Source organism: Chenopodium album, chromosome 12, assembly GCF_948465745.1.
Source record: "Chenopodium album chromosome 12, dcCheAlbu1.1, whole genome shotgun sequence".
Classification (NCBI taxonomy): Eukaryota; Viridiplantae; Streptophyta; class Magnoliopsida; order Caryophyllales; family Amaranthaceae; genus Chenopodium; species Chenopodium album.
In genome coordinates this window covers 39,030,357-39,046,104 of record NC_137845.1, presented here as the reverse complement: position 1 = coordinate 39,046,104, position 15,748 = coordinate 39,030,357, and the positions used below count along the sequence as shown (strand labels likewise).

The 15,748-nt window shown below is 32.8% G+C and overlaps 3 protein-coding genes across 3 annotated transcripts; 1 reads left to right on the top strand and 2 right to left on the bottom strand.

Annotated features, from left to right (window-relative positions):
- The first annotated feature begins 1,652 nt into the window (after positions 1-1,652).
- On the top strand, positions 1,653-3,824 carry LOC145570510 (putative aquaporin PIP2-5). Its single transcript, XM_081629625.1, has 4 exons — positions 1,653-2,073; positions 2,849-3,144; positions 3,243-3,383; positions 3,484-3,824. Exons 1-4 carry the CDS (start codon positions 1,776-1,778, stop codon positions 3,601-3,603), a joined length of 855 nt encoding a protein of 284 aa, XP_081485751.1. The 5' UTR covers positions 1,653-1,775; the 3' UTR covers positions 3,604-3,824.
- Positions 3,825-4,948: 1,124 nt separating this feature from the next.
- LOC145570509 (peroxidase 28-like) lies at positions 4,949-7,832 on the bottom strand. The gene is made up of 4 exons (XM_081629624.1): positions 7,521-7,832; positions 6,896-7,093; positions 5,632-5,797; positions 4,949-5,518 (listed from the first exon to the last, which is right to left on the bottom strand). Exons 1-4 carry the CDS (start codon positions 7,830-7,832, stop codon positions 5,046-5,048), a joined length of 1,149 nt encoding a protein of 382 aa, XP_081485750.1. The 3' UTR covers positions 4,949-5,045.
- Positions 7,833-10,725: 2,893 nt separating this feature from the next.
- On the bottom strand, positions 10,726-11,717 carry LOC145571153 (uncharacterized). The gene is made up of 3 exons (XM_081630232.1): positions 11,545-11,717; positions 11,359-11,460; positions 10,726-11,305 (listed from the first exon to the last, which is right to left on the bottom strand). Exons 1-3 carry the CDS (start codon positions 11,715-11,717, stop codon positions 10,726-10,728), a joined length of 855 nt encoding a protein of 284 aa, XP_081486358.1.
- Between the last annotated feature and the right edge of the window lie 4,031 nt (positions 11,718-15,748).

Here is a 15,748-nt window from a genome sequence, read left to right as displayed (position 1 = left end):
AATATTTTTGTCTCAAAAGACAATACTTCGTACGTAACTAATTATTTGCAAAAATACATATGCCGCATTATAAAAAAGCAAGAAAGTACATGATAATAGATTACTTTAACTTTTATTTTTAAGAATCAAGGTTGGTGAGGTACTGAGGTTGTAGCACCTTCACCTCTCAACCTCAAGGCGGGTTCGGTTTGTGTACTATGAAGTGTAGGTGATAGCTTGGTCTTTGAGTTGCGCATAATATTTTCCACTATGTTATTAGTTAAAATTATAAAAAGATAAACTTTTAGAAAATATATATTAGTAATTTAGGAGTATTTTAAAAAGTTCATATTTTTTCTTTTATACTTCGTATAATTATGATCAGGTTAAGATTTGTTCATAATAATTACTAGTAATTAATATGATTATGGGATAAGTGATTCGAGCTTTAAAAAACAGAGGTAGGATGTATCGCCATTTGATTTTATGGTTTTGTTGTTGTTTAACTTTGTATTTGCAATCACTTGAAAAGCAAGTAATTCTATTAAATGATAACGACCAAATTGGGCTAAAATCACATGCAAAATTATTTAAGAATCAGTAATAATGATACAATCACCATTGTGAATTTGTGATTCCAAGATATACTATTTTTTGGAAGAATCTACAATACAACGGGAGTTCGGATAACATAGACTATAGAAAAAAGGAGATATGTACAAAAAGGTAGGGAAATTGTTCCGTGTATCCTTAAGGTTTTAAAAAATGCACTGTATATCCCTGAAAATTTTCAAATGCACCGTGTATCCTGAGGTTTGTAAGAATTTGCACCAAATACCCTAAACTCATATAACAAATGATAATTTTGTTAAATTAGACCCCATATAGGCTATTAGCATCAAATTCTATTAAATTGTAACAGTGTAATGCTAGTATAATGCTAAAGCATTTAATTATCAAGCAAACTTAATTGATAAATCAAATTCTAACACCTTAAAGTTTAGAATTTAGAATGATCAATGGAGTTCAAATTTTGATGTAATTTATGCTTTTAGGCGGTTTTACTCCATAAATATAAAGTACTAAAAATGAGTCAGTGTGTGGGCATAATTTTAGTTTGATAAGTCAATGATATGTGCATTTATAAGACGATCAGGGTATGTGATGCATTTTTTTACAAACCTCAAAGGTACATGATGCATTTGAAAGTTTTGAAGGATACACGGTGCATTTTTCAAAACCCTAAGGATATACGAAACAATTTCCCAATAAAATAAAGTCTCGCTGTAATATGATGTCTTCCTCCAAAGCTATAAGTGCACTCAAAGTGGGTAGTGTCGTCATTTTTGCCTTCTATTTGTGGTTTCTTTACTATACAAAATATTTTTATTATTAATCTTATTTTTTTTATACGAGTATATTTTTAATTTTAGAGGGGAATTTTAAGACATGAAAATATTTTTATGTGGTGTATAATCAATAAGAGGTAGAAAGACGTTGGTCCCACTATTAATTTCAAGTTTCAACCACGAAAATGAAAGGATAACATAAAATAAAAAATAAATTAAAATATTAAAGAAATTATAATGGGGCGGCAAAATTAGTGAAATGTTAATGAACAAAATTGCAACCTTTTTTCAGCTCCAATAAATAGGCTACAACCCCATCACTTCAAGAACCCCCATCAGTTGCAACTTCAGTACCATCTTTCTCTCACTAAAACTTGTGCTTTCTCTCTCTAAAATACATAAAATTTCAATAAATTTCATTTTTATTTTTTAAAAAAAAGTTAAGAAATGGCAAAGGATATTGAAGTAGGAGGAGATCACAGAAGAGAGTTAGCAAAAGACTATCAAGACCCACCACCATCACCATTGTTTGATGCAGAAGAGTTGGGTAAATGGTCATTTTACAGGGCTTTGATTGCTGAGTTTATTGCAACAATGTTGTTTTTGTACATCACAGTTTTGACTGTGATTGGGCATAAGAGTCAGAATGCTGCTGATCAATGTGGTGGTGTTGGTATTCTTGGTATTGCTTGGGCTTTTGGTGGCATGATCTTTGTCCTTGTTTACTGCACTGCTGGTATTTCTGGTATGGTTTCAACTTTTTTCTCAATTTCCTTTTTTAATTAATTGTCACGTTAATAGTATAATTAAATCTGAACGGAGGTAATAATTTATAGTCACGGCCTTGTTAATCAAAACATAGGCTATGAGAGTAGTTGTAGCTACGGTAATAAGCGTAAGCTATGAAGATAGATAATTAACTTTTAAGTGTTTTACGAAGTAGTTGTCAACTAGCTATTAACCATTAAAATAGATAGGACTAATAAAAGAGACATAACAGTCTTTTTAATCATGTAATAGTGGTTTATCTACTTTTGGACTTTCAATACACAAATTAAAAAGGAGACCACATACCCTTAAGAAAACATGCAGTTGAAAAATTGTACAGGACTTGGTAGATGACTATGTTGATTGCACTTGAAAGATACATACACTACAAGTATATTTGTAAAGTGTTGAGAATTTGTCGAAGTTTGCTTTAAATAAACTTCCAATATACTATAAATTAGTTTAAAAATATTAACTATTTATATATTTAGATATCTAGACATTAATGTGATTACATAAATTCAGCACAAACTTGTCATACTAAAAATTTCTATTAAAATTGTGTTAATGAACATTTAGTGAAAGTTGGCACATAATTGTCTAGTGTTTAGTAGAAATTTCTAACAGAATTGTGTTCAACAGTTCAAGTACATTTGGTAAAAATTTGGTAGAGCCTAGATATGTCACTCTCTTGATGGCAATTTTGGTACGTTTGTCTCCGAATTTTACAATTGGGCATGTGTATTGAACAGGTGGACACATTAACCCAGCGGTGACTTTTGGGTTGTTGTTGGCCAGAAAACTATCACTAGTGAGAGCCGTTCTATACATGGTGGCTCAATGCTTGGGAGCCATTTGCGGTGTTGGACTAGTCAAGGCCTTCCAAAAATCATACTACACTCAGTATGGAGGTGGTGCCAACACTCTATCCGACGGCTACAGCAAGGGAACCGGATTGGCTGCTGAAATCATCGGTACATTTGTTCTTGTCTACACGGTCTTCTCTGCCACTGACCCTAAGCGCAGTGCTAGAGATTCCCATGTTCCTGTAAGTTACCTTCACATTTTATAAATATGAGACTTACATGGTTTATTTTTTCATTGCAACAATGTTGATTGTTGACTAACTTGTACAAAAAATGTTAGGTTTTGGCACCACTCCCAATTGGATTTGCAGTGTTCATGGTTCACTTAGCCACCATCCCAGTTACTGGCACTGGTATCAACCCTGCTAGAAGTTTTGGCGCCGCTGTCATTTTCAATGGCAAACAAGCGTGGGATGATCAAGTATGTAGACATTACTATTACTACATTACTGGAGAGTTTTATAATATTGCAAAACTTGAAATTTATATGCTAATCTTTGTTCCTTTTTTTCATAATGTAGTGGATTTTCTGGGTCGGACCAATGATCGGGGCTGCCATTGCTGCCATCTATCACCAATACATCTTGAGAGCTGGTTTTGTCAAGGCTCTAGGATCATTCAGGAGCTCCTCCAATATGTGATCATCGAACTTTCTCATATTCGAAATTCCTCATCAAAAGCATGGTTTTTGGCTATAATGAGGATTGTTTGGTGTGCTTAAGCTCTTCCATTTATGCCTAAAGAGAGGTGTTGAGTTACCCAAAAGTTGTATATAAGATTTTAATTTTCATTTTGGTTGGAAGAGCAAGTCATTGTTTGTGTCTAAGCATTACTTTCAGTGGATGCCATTTTCTATTTTCTATTTGCTTTTTGCTTCTTTTTTTTTTTTTTTTTTTTTTTTTTTTATCTTTTCACTTCCACTGTTGTACTCTGGTTTCTACTTAATTATGAATAAATGTTTTAAGTTTATCTTTAGTAATCTACTGTACTTTTACGTCAAATTTGAAGCACTACTTTGGTTAATTAAGAATTTACTGGAAATATGCCAGCTTGCTAATTAGGTAAAGTTCTGGGAAATTGAATTAAGAGTTAACTCTTAGGTGGTGGTTAATTAACCATTTTCTTATAAATTCAATACCAAATGTTGGGCCGTTCTAGGCAAGAAAACAGCACTTGTACCAGCTCCCCAGATTAGTTGAATAATAATATGGAATATCATATGATAATCCAAATATAATATGCTTAGTATAACATGCTTAAGTATTATGCAATCAAGATCTTAAGTATCAAGCAACTAAGATATGAAGATAATGCTCACAAAGTCCGACAGCAACTCTACAGATTTATGGATGAAACGATTCAGCATAACTAGGAAAAAACATCTACCATATCGAAAATTTATACCTGTACAAAAATCGATTTAGAGAATATCGAAAATTTATACAACCTGTACAAAAATCGATTTAGAGAATCTTTACTCACATTCACCTAGTTGCCAAATGAATCATAAACTATTGCAGACTGAACAGAAATTTAAGTTCTGCTAGGTAATTAAGCGTCGTATAAACCTGTATGTAATCATATCAGTTCATAACAGGCGATTACCTAGATTTAAGACCTTCAACCTGCATGTAGACGTAGCTCAAACAATAACCTAATATTTCTTCACTTGCAACTATTAAAGTTAATCTGAATCACAATGAATACGATTCTGCTAGGCAAAACATGCTCATATAGCCATTAAAACTAGTAGCAGCAATTTTGTATCTATAAATGGCTCATGAACAATCGATTCATGAATACCTGAACCGTTTAATGTACATGGTAAAGCACCGTTCTACAAAGACTCATAAGAAATAGTATATTAATGATTCTTATGTAATAGGCGTATTGGTTTCAGTGGAAACAGTTTAAACATCTAGACTCCCAGTAAGTTGGCAGAAATCAACTTTTAACCAGAAGAGGCTCAGAATAATCTACAAGTTACCTCTTCAAGAGCACACAGAGGAAATAAGCACAACTAGTTAAGATATTACTTAACTGGTGTAATTTGAGGACTCATCCTATGTAGTTAAAGCAACTATCATATACTGTTTGGTAATGAACATCTGGTACGCACCTCACCTTGAGAGCCAGTGAGAAATGCAAGATTGGACATCTTCAGCATTGACTTAGAAAATTCTCTGCGGAAGGTTGAACCATCATCTGAAGCAAAGACTTCGACCAGCTTAGCTGTCCTGGGATCTGCCATCAGTTGTTGGTCTGCATAAAGTAAACCCCGTCCCATAATCAAGCCGTTGTAATAATGTGCATCAAAACCAGAGCCTGAGAAAATAAATGGCGCCAAGGACTGATGAAAAGGCAAGCCAGATGCAGATTCTATCAGATTCCTTAGTCTGGATGGAGAAGGACTGGGGGATGCATCTGCATTACATATTCTTTTCAACTCAAGCAAGAAATCTGCACGAATTGTAGGATCGGGCTCTCCAGTGCCTTTGAAGTTGGATAATCGCCTTTGAATGAATTCACATCCAATCTTTCCAATGTTGTGCGCCCCTTCAAGTACAAAATAATTAAGATAAAATTAAAAAGAGATTAAGATTATTAACTAAGAGATCAAATTCTAAATTTAGGTCATTAAGAAACAGGAGGCAATCAAGGTGACATACCCAAGAGGCTAACAATTTCTTTCTCATTGAAACCCTTTTGTGAAAACAAATCCAGCATCTCCGTTATGTTACTGTCTGGTCTTGGTATCTGCTGGTTAGCTTCATCATAATATGATACCTGGCTGTCTCTTCGTCCAGTAAGGATAGGGAAAAATGGTCCTCCAGACTGCATACAAAGAAAGAACGGTGAAAAAACATGTAAGAGAAGGAAATGATGGCCTCAATGCAAACCATAACAACGCATAATTTTAATTTGAATGATGATGGGCAAAGCCCTCCAGCAATAAAGTCAAGATAAGCACATCTGAAATAACAATACTAGAAAGTTTAGACAAGCTGTTCTTAAGAGCTAGTAGGAAAAATTACATCACTGAGACATACTTATTAAGCATTAACAGGCTTAATTTGAATTACTCAACAATAAAGCTAAGCCTCAGAATAGCAGCCTAGACGCCAATCAATTACCAAATGAAAGAAAACTAACAGAATGTATTTTTGAGAGTGAAACCAACCTCAAACAATTTTCTCCAACTAAGTGATACATGCCATGAACAGAAAGTTAAAAAAATTGCCAGTAGCAATAAAAGAACACGACTAAACTTCATGATTAAAGTATAACTAAGACCCAGTAAGGTACATATACAAGTACTACATGGAAAAAACAGGGGAAACTAATAAAAAATATAATTGAGGATGAATACTGAAAAATAAATGATTTACCACAAATGTAATGATGACTAATAGAATGCATTGATATGTATGCAATAGCAATATAGCATATAAGACTTGTAAGAACATAAAGTCATATCCTGCCAACAGATGAAGGTAAGCAACTTAAGAAATAAGTTTTCCTACACATCCATTGTCTAATCTGCCAGCTGATCTCAGTTTTGAAATAAATCGAGCACCCTAATGAACGAGAAACTGAACATATAATTACCAATCTGTCAACGTTAGTGAGTTGAGCACCACAATACTGCAACTCAAGAGATTTTTTAAAATCTTCATGGACAAAATAACAAAATGAAAGTACTGACGCGTATCAACTGAACTCACATGATCTTATAGCAAAGAGACCACAAATCTAAATTTTTACTCGTATACATCCCCCACAATTAAGCCAATTGATGCTTGTACATCAATTATTAGAAGATTTGTACAAGAAACCACAATGTATCTCAACAAGAGTGGCAATAATCACAGGACAATTAATATACACACTACAAAAACAAACTAACAGCAGTTGCAAACAAAAGATGATTACCAGAATAATGGCATCCCTAGTGGCCAGAGAAATTATGTCAGAACACGAAACAACGCTAGGGCACTCAGCTTCTAATGCTTGTTTGATTCTATCAATGATTTCGAGACCCTTGAGCGATTGATTTGGAAACGCATTCCTCTCAATGAAATGACTTTGGTTTCCATTACTATCATCTAGAAGCAGAGAAGCATCACAACCCTGAAGCAAAATAATTCCCAACGAATTTCAATATCAAACTGAATAAACATAGCTCATTACCATCAATTTAAACTTTTGTATTCCACACATTAATCTGAACTTCAATTAACAGAATTTCTTCATAAATTTATATTAAAACAAACTCAGAAGCGAAAAATTCAAGAACAACAACACAAAATTTCAATTTCATCAAGAAACCCTAGGTAATAATAATGATGAAAAATCAGCAAATTTCTACAAGCTGAAGAACATTTCGATCATTACAAAACCCTAGGTAACAACAATAACGAAAAATCAGCAAATTTCTAGCAAACTCGAATACATTTCAAACATCACGAAACCCTAATTGACCACAATTTTTAAAAATTAACATAAAGAAAACGATAATCAAATGAAATTTCGAGGATGAGGAGAGAGAAAAAGAGACCTGAATAAAGCAATCATGAAACATGAGGCGAAGAAGCTGAGCGGTGGCCCTATTATCGACGGCGACAGTATTCTGCATGAACTGGAAGACGACGCTTTCCGCATTAGGGCAGCTAAGGCGATAGAAATCGTAGAGAAGATTCAGCTGCTCGGAAGCTTGAAGCAAGCGTCGATGAGAGAAATCAGCGTCGAGGAGAGGAAGAGAAGATGAATCGCCGACGGAAGAGCTGACGCTGAACGGTCGGAAAGCGACGAAGAGAAGCGTCAGTGGAAGGAGGAGCGAAAACCAGTAGAGGTTTCTCGGAACCGCCATTGTTGTGTGTTTTGAAAAGCTTAAAATTGGTTTTAAAAGAGAGAATTTAGGAGGGAAATAATAAGACTTATACGGGACGACTGTCATCAATCTTCAGTCTACACTCTACAGTTACAATTACGGAATTACCATCAAAAACTAATTCTAATTTGGAAAAATTTGGATTATTTTTAAATAATCCAATCTTTATACCCAATCTACTTAAAAATGATCGGTTACATGATAATTAGCCTAAGTAAATTTTTTTTAAAATTCAATTTTTTAAAAGATTAAAATTTTAGACAAATTATGAAGTGACACTTGTATTTTAAACCCAATCCACTCAAATTTTTTTTTGCTTATTATTATTCTGTTGATTTACAAAGTTGATTGTGGGTATAATTAAACTAATGATGTAAATTATGTAATAATGAAAGTAAGGGTTTACTAAGTAATTGATTTTTAGATTATTATTGAGATTTTGTTTTATCTTTTTAGTTGTTTGGGGTTTTATTGTGTCATTGATTTATGAAAGAAGAAATAATTATTGATGATCTTAGGTAGGAGGGAAGAGGGAAATTTATTATTTGGTATAGAATAAGTATATTCTGGTAATAAAAAAGATTGCAAAAGTAATTAAAAACAAATTATTGTTGAAAACATTGTGTACAATACGCTCTTTCATTGGAGCATTGGAGAAAATAGGTGTAAATGTCGCAACTTATTAACTTTTATACCAATATGTCACCGTATGTTAACTTTTATATCAATATGTCGCCGGCAATAACTTAATTATATACCAATCTATCACTAGGTTGTTAACTATTATACCAATATGGTCAATTGGCCGTGAGTACTGAGTAGTTCTGGCGTAACCCGAAATTCTACTGTTGTAGACGTGCAATCGATAAATTTTTTTTAAAGGCTTTTCAAAATTGCAATTGTCATTATCAACCAAAATTGAGTTATTCCTTTAGTATCTTTCATGGGTGACGCTGCGTAATGGTTTAGATTATTTGAGAGATGATGTATTGTCATGAGATGTTGGGAAGGTGATGTGGCTCAATAAAAATAAAGGGAGTACGTGACATATCGACATTCTTAGCAACGCTTTTAAATATATTAGTATAAATTATATTTATTGAAACTAGCCGTTGGAGCACGCGTGTTGCGCGTGCCCCCCCGACGGCAAGATAAGCAAAATTCGTGGATGTGTTCGGTTGTTGTGATATTCGTGGTTGTGTTCGGGTTTTGTAATAGCAAGGATGCATGAATTTATAAGTACTGAGAAGGAGTAGTGATAAAGTTTCTATGGGGAAATATCTATGGAAAAACAATTGTTATAAGTGAAGTTATCTAGAATTTGATAATTTAAAGATTCTTAAAAAAAAATATACTATTGTTTTAGACATTATTGTAGAACGCAAAATAGTTTCCTATTGAGGAGTACCTAAATATTTTTCGAATAGCTTCGTCTTAGAATGATTGTGATAATAAGGATTAGTTATAAGGAAATGCACCACTAAGGGATAAAGTTATGTAAAATGGATTAAATGTAAAATATACAAAAGTATTGTATATTTGTTTGTTAGACTATTTAAAGCAGAAAATTTTCGAGTGGTTCTACTATTGAAAATTTTAGTAATTAGAGTTTGTAATCGATATGGAATGTATAAAATGAATGAGAAATATCATATGTTTATATATTAAATTTTATTTATTGGTTATTTATCTATAAATCATTTTATGTACGATTTCAACGATTGTAGTTCTTAGGCTCGCATGTAAACGGTAATAGCATCTTAGTGTTTAACGCATTTAGTGAAATGACATTTATTGTGTAATGTTATTATCTTTAAATATTGTACATACTAATTTATGTACTAATAATCTTTCTTTCCCCCTTCCCTTCCTCCTTTTCTTTTTCGAGATATATATAGCTATTTATGACATTCTTATCAAATAATTATGAGACATGCAAAGGCATATCTTTCTATATTCGTGGCCCTACCAAATTTGACAAATCTACACGCGTGGTCTCCCAATTTGGTGAAATAAATTGACTTACTACTCTCAAGAACTTTTTTTTAGCAATTGAGCGTCTTTGGTTTATAACAATAATCACTAATTCTTGATACATGTTTATTAGGATTTAATTAATAGGTTTATAATAATTTTAAGTTTTATTAGCTTAATTAATTTTTATCTTCAAATTTGTTTTCTAATTACCATAATAGGATGTTCTTATGTTGTTTTAGGAAAGAGAGTTAATGGCTTTGAACAATAGATTAAGTTCAATTTTAATTTGGTGCGTTGATTAAATATGTATTTTTAATTGTGCATATGTAAACATGAAATGCATAATAATGCGTTTTCTTTCTTATATAACTACTCAATGGCTTTTAAGAGTACTAACTACAGTAATAATATCTCTCTCTCTCTCTCTCTCTCTCTCTCTCTCTCTCTCTCTCTCTCTCTCTCTCTCTCTCTCTCCCTTTTTCATTTAAATTCTTTTCGACTTTATCTCCCCGTTCCCTTTTTTAAATGGATTTGAAATTATAAGTTCACTTGCTCACATTTCACTCATTTTTCCTTTATTGATGGCCCAAACTCTTTATCTATCTATTTCTTCTGCCCTAATCCTTCTTGTCCTTGTTCCATTCTAAAAAAAGACATTTAAAACTATAGATTTCTCGCTCTCCTTTTCCCCCAACATCTATCTTTCTTTCGTTTTCACCTAAGCCTTCTATCTCTTTCAGCTTCTATTTATCTCCCTCTTTCTTTCGGCCTCTCTGATCTCTCTCTCTCTCTCTCTCTCTCTCTCTCTCTCTTCCCATCCCCTAATCTCTATTTAGCACTCTAGCTTTATTCGATCTTTTGACCTCCTATATCTCTGTTGGCCCTTGTTCTCTCTCTATCTCACTCTATTTTCCCAACCCCCCCCTCTCTCTCTCTCGGCAAGATCAGGTGGCATTTTCGAGCTTTCCGAAGACATACCATGAAGTTTCAAATCAATGAAAGCATGATCTTCACTATTAACAAACTCACTCTCTCTCAATGAGAAAATATTACTCATGTTTGTACCAACAAAATTAGAAGCATCACAATAATCAAAGTTGCTCATTCTTGCTTCAGATTCACTAAAACAACTCATTTTAGCTGAATCTAGAACAAAATTTCCTGTACTTACACTTGAAGCTCTTGCAGCAGATGATGAAACTGCAAAACCTCCATTTTCTTGATCAGTATCATAAAATCCCCTGAAACTGCAAAGTGATCTTGATCTTGAAACCCCATTACACTCATAATTTTCTTCATTATTATGACTATTCTGATTATTATTGTTGTTGCTGATATTCTGATTGTTTTTATCTCTCTTTTTTCTGAACAATCTTCCAATCTTCCAAAACCTACCAGTTTCTGATCTTGACCCATGATTGTTATTGTTAATATGATTATTATTGAGAGCAGTAGTAGAAATGCTATTGCTTCTTCTAAATGGGAGAAATCATCATTGTTATGAGCTGATCTTCGTTCGATTCTTGACCTTGAACTTGAGATCTCATCACCATTCTTGTCATTCTCTAGTAAGAATGAGATTCTTCCGACATCGGCCGCGGTAGTGTTGGAGGAGGAGGAGGTATCATAGCTAGTGAAGAACTTATTATTAATGTTAAAAGAGCAATAACAGTAGTTAGAAAGCCTCTGTTCACCACACTGAAGGCAGACTAACTAAGCAAGTCTATCAGTAAGACAGTAAGCACAAATCCCACCTGAAGAAGAAGCTGAATTTGGGTGTTTTTTGCAGGGAAATTCAGGGAAATAGTTATCACCAACAAAATTATAATCTCCACCATTATTATTATTATTATATGCTTCAACCTCTCTTTTTCCTCTGTCTCTCATGACTTTTGGGGGGTGAAATTCTTGTAATTTAACTTCTGGGGTTGTGAAATTATTGCAGAATTGAGGTATTTAAGGAAGAAATTGAAACGGGTTGATGAGATTTTGGCAAAATTTTGAAAAAAAAGTAGGGAATTTGGGGGTGTATTTTGAGGTGGAAAAATATAATTTTGAGGTGGAAAAATTGGGAGGTTGAAAAGTAGCCCTTTAGTAGAACCATTCCAAATCTCAATCAATCAAATTAAAATTCCATCAATTCCACAAAACAAAAACAAACATCAACAACAACACACAAATCACAACACAGATAAGAAAATCATTACAGATATCCTAACATAAGAAATAGCTTTAGAATGCTTAAACCACCCCAAATATTTGAACTAATTAAATTAATTCGGAAAAGCTCCAATTTTAAAATGACCATAATTGAATCGAGAAAACCCCTAAATTTATGAACGGAACTAAAATATGGAAAACCCTGAAATTTCATCAGATTGAATTGAAAAGTTCCCAATGTACAGATGAACTAAATAGAGGAAACCATGAGAATGAACAATGAAGAGATACCTTAGTAGCAAGTTGCTATGTAAGAGCCATTTGATATCAAATTCAATCGAAAATTGCAGTAAAGCCCACAAATGAACCACCACATAAACTACATTAGTTTCGTCTTGCATTTTTATAAGGGTTATAGATTGAATCAAAACCACCCCATAATTCTGAAATAATTTTTCACCCTCCATTTCTGCATATATAGAAATTAAAGCACCGCTCATAATCAAGGTACAATAAATACAACGAAAAAAAGGGAAATGAACGCAACCTTAAAGGAAGAAAAAATGAAGCCCACCCAATCTTCATCAAACAATTACTCATACATCACTCATACAAAAGAACACAAAATAAATAAATTTCAAACCGAATTTAACAATAATGGTACAATCGTTCAAATGTACCACTTCATATTTGACAAAAAAAAAGTAGCCTAACATCAACTGAGCTTGTTTCTCAATCAATCAAATTAAAATTCCATCAATTTCACAAAACACAAACAAACACCAACAATAACACACAAATCACAGCACAGATCATAAATAAATCATTACATTCTAGAAATTAAAAACAAATCGACCATGCAATAATGTCTGAGTTTCTTCACCTCAAACTCGAATCCACCAAACCTTGCTCCGTCTTACTCCTTCCGCTTATTTTAGAAAAAAAAAAAAAAGAGAAACTGGAGTATGAGAAAAAAAAAAGACATTCATATTAAATGTTAGATGAAAATTGAACCAATTTGAACAAGAAAGAGAAAGGGGAGATAGAATTGTACCTGGAGATCAACAATTCTGTTACAAATCAGACAATAATGCTACTAACAATATAAAAAATCAACCCAAAAAACATAAATCAATCAAATTCAACCCAAAAAAAAACCACCACACAATCGAAGAAGCACTAAAATTCAACCCAAAAAATGAAAATAAATAGAACAAATAAACCCTTAAAATATCGAAAAACAATAGAATAAATAAACCCAAAAAATCGAAAACAAACGATCAAATAAACTCCTATTAAAAACGAAACGATTTCGCACAAATACACCCACAAAGATTCAACCAAAAACATTCGAAAACATCAGGAACATATTAATCTGCAGTTTGGTAATAAGAGTTTTGGAATGAGGGTCCCAAACCTGAATTAAAGTTTTTCATACCAAAACAATTAAAATAAAAAGGTTGTTTAATTTTATACACACAATACTTGGGATTGTATGTTAAATTATTTGTTATTGGTATTATCGACAGTTCTAGCTATATATTGATATATGGTTCATCACAAATGCTTCATAATTTTAAACATTTAAATTAACATTAATATGATAATCTATTAATTGTTATAATTATATACTTTGAATTCTAACATAATTATCGACAATGACGAAATACCCATGTAATTGATTTCCATTGTTTGTATTGATTCTGAACAAAGTTTGGGTCTTAAAATTTAATTTTGGAGGAGGAAGGGGAGAGAGAAAGTACCTGCTCGGAGGAGGTCTATGTTGTATGGAAAGGAGCCGCAAATGGCAGCGACATTGATTATTGGTTTCGCTGCTGCTGTTGCCGCCTCCATTCTTATAAGAGGAAAAATCTAATTGAATAGATGAACAAAAGAAATAAACAAAAAATAAATCATAAATTCTTTTGTTTTGTACCTCAGAAATTGCTCCAATGGAGGAGATAGAGAGTGGGAGCGCCGAGAGGAGAAGGAGAGAGAAAGATAGTAAGATGAGAAGAAGGAAGAAGCCTTAAGAGTTAAGAGAGAGAAGACAGCTGGCGACAGCCAGGCCACCAAAGAAACAAAACAATAAAGGGCAAAATCGGCAATTCAATGAATTCAAGGGCATCTCTGTAATAGCACCAGCGGGTACTATTCATAAGCTACAGTTAAAAATTTTGCATTTTTATAAGGTTTAAGGATATGATATACCAAGTTTCCTCTCTATTTTTTTCTCTATGTTTATTCACTTATTCAAGATAAGTGTTTCACATGCTAGAATATTTTTGACCTTTTACCTTTAGTTTGTTTATGATTTTCTTACCACATTCAATATAGCTACACTCCTTGAAGGTATTAAGTACTCATATAGTGGGTTTGAGTGTAATAAGTGCGCATATGGTGGGCATTGTTCCAGTTTTGTTTTTGCTTTTGTTTTTTGAGTTTTGTTTCACGGGCAAAGACTTGTGCAGGATAAAAAAGAGGTTAATCCTTTGATATCAATCAAATGAATCAAATGAAATTTTTCTTTACTATTACAACAGATCAATAGACCCCTTTGTCGAAGAAGGGTAGAATTGAAGATTGTAAATCACTGCAATATGAAAGAGGGTACGAATAATGTGTGATTTGCAACAACAATCGTAGCTCTGCTGAAAGGATGTTTTTATTTGATTTAATAGTCTTGTATTTATTAGACTAAAATTTGTTTGTAGATGTCGTAAAACTTTTTATTTATGGATCAATCTTTAATAAAAAAAAAATTATTTTGTTGAAATTAAAACAAAATAATGGTGTTTTTCTATGTTGAAATTAAAACAAAAACAAAAAGTTCAGGGCTTGTTTGGCATCATTTTTGGTTTTCAGTTTCCTGTTTTTTTTGAAAACTTAAAACCAAAAACAGGAAACAAGAAAAAGGTGTTTTCACTTTTTTGTTGTCAGTTTTCAAAATTATCATGATTTTAATAAGTATAAATATTTTTTGATCCATTATGTAACATATGTAATATACTTTTAAAAAACAAAAAACCAAAAAACAGAAAACCACAGCGATGCCAAACGGACCCTCAAATAAATAATTTGTATTCATAAGATCTTTATACACCCGTTATGGGTGTTCAAAGTTTGGTATTAACGCAACAAATTGTAAATCAAACTATTTGTAGATGTTTAGTTTGGTTCGCGGTTTCGAACTTATGGTTTGGTTTATGAAACTTTTCAAGGTGTAAGTTATGGTTTGGTTTTGGTTTTCTGAAAATTTAAAACCAAATCAAATTGCAAATCGTAATAAACTGCTTTATGCATAAAATGTACTTTTTTACATATCCTAAAAATAAAACCAACTACTAATGTCCAATAAAGATCTAGTATTAACATTCTTCTAAAAAAAGAACTATTAATGACTCATGTGATTTATGTTGCTAATAAAATTATTTTTGTTGGACATCACACGGAACAAAAATCCATACCATGACCCGCACACAAATTAAAGAAACTAAAACATGTATATAAATTAACTACATAATTAATTAACTAGAGAGAGAGAAACATTCATACCATCGACGCGTGAATTCCACTAGCACGCACACGGACTCAAGAACGGCAGAAGGGCCCCAAGCGTGACCCCTCCAACGAAGTCCACCCGTGCTCCCAAAACTTGGTCAAAATTACCGGCTAGGGTAATTTCAACACTACTAAACAAGAGGATCTCCTTATAAGGTTTTCTCAAAATTAGATATGCCTTTTAGAGTTCTTACTCT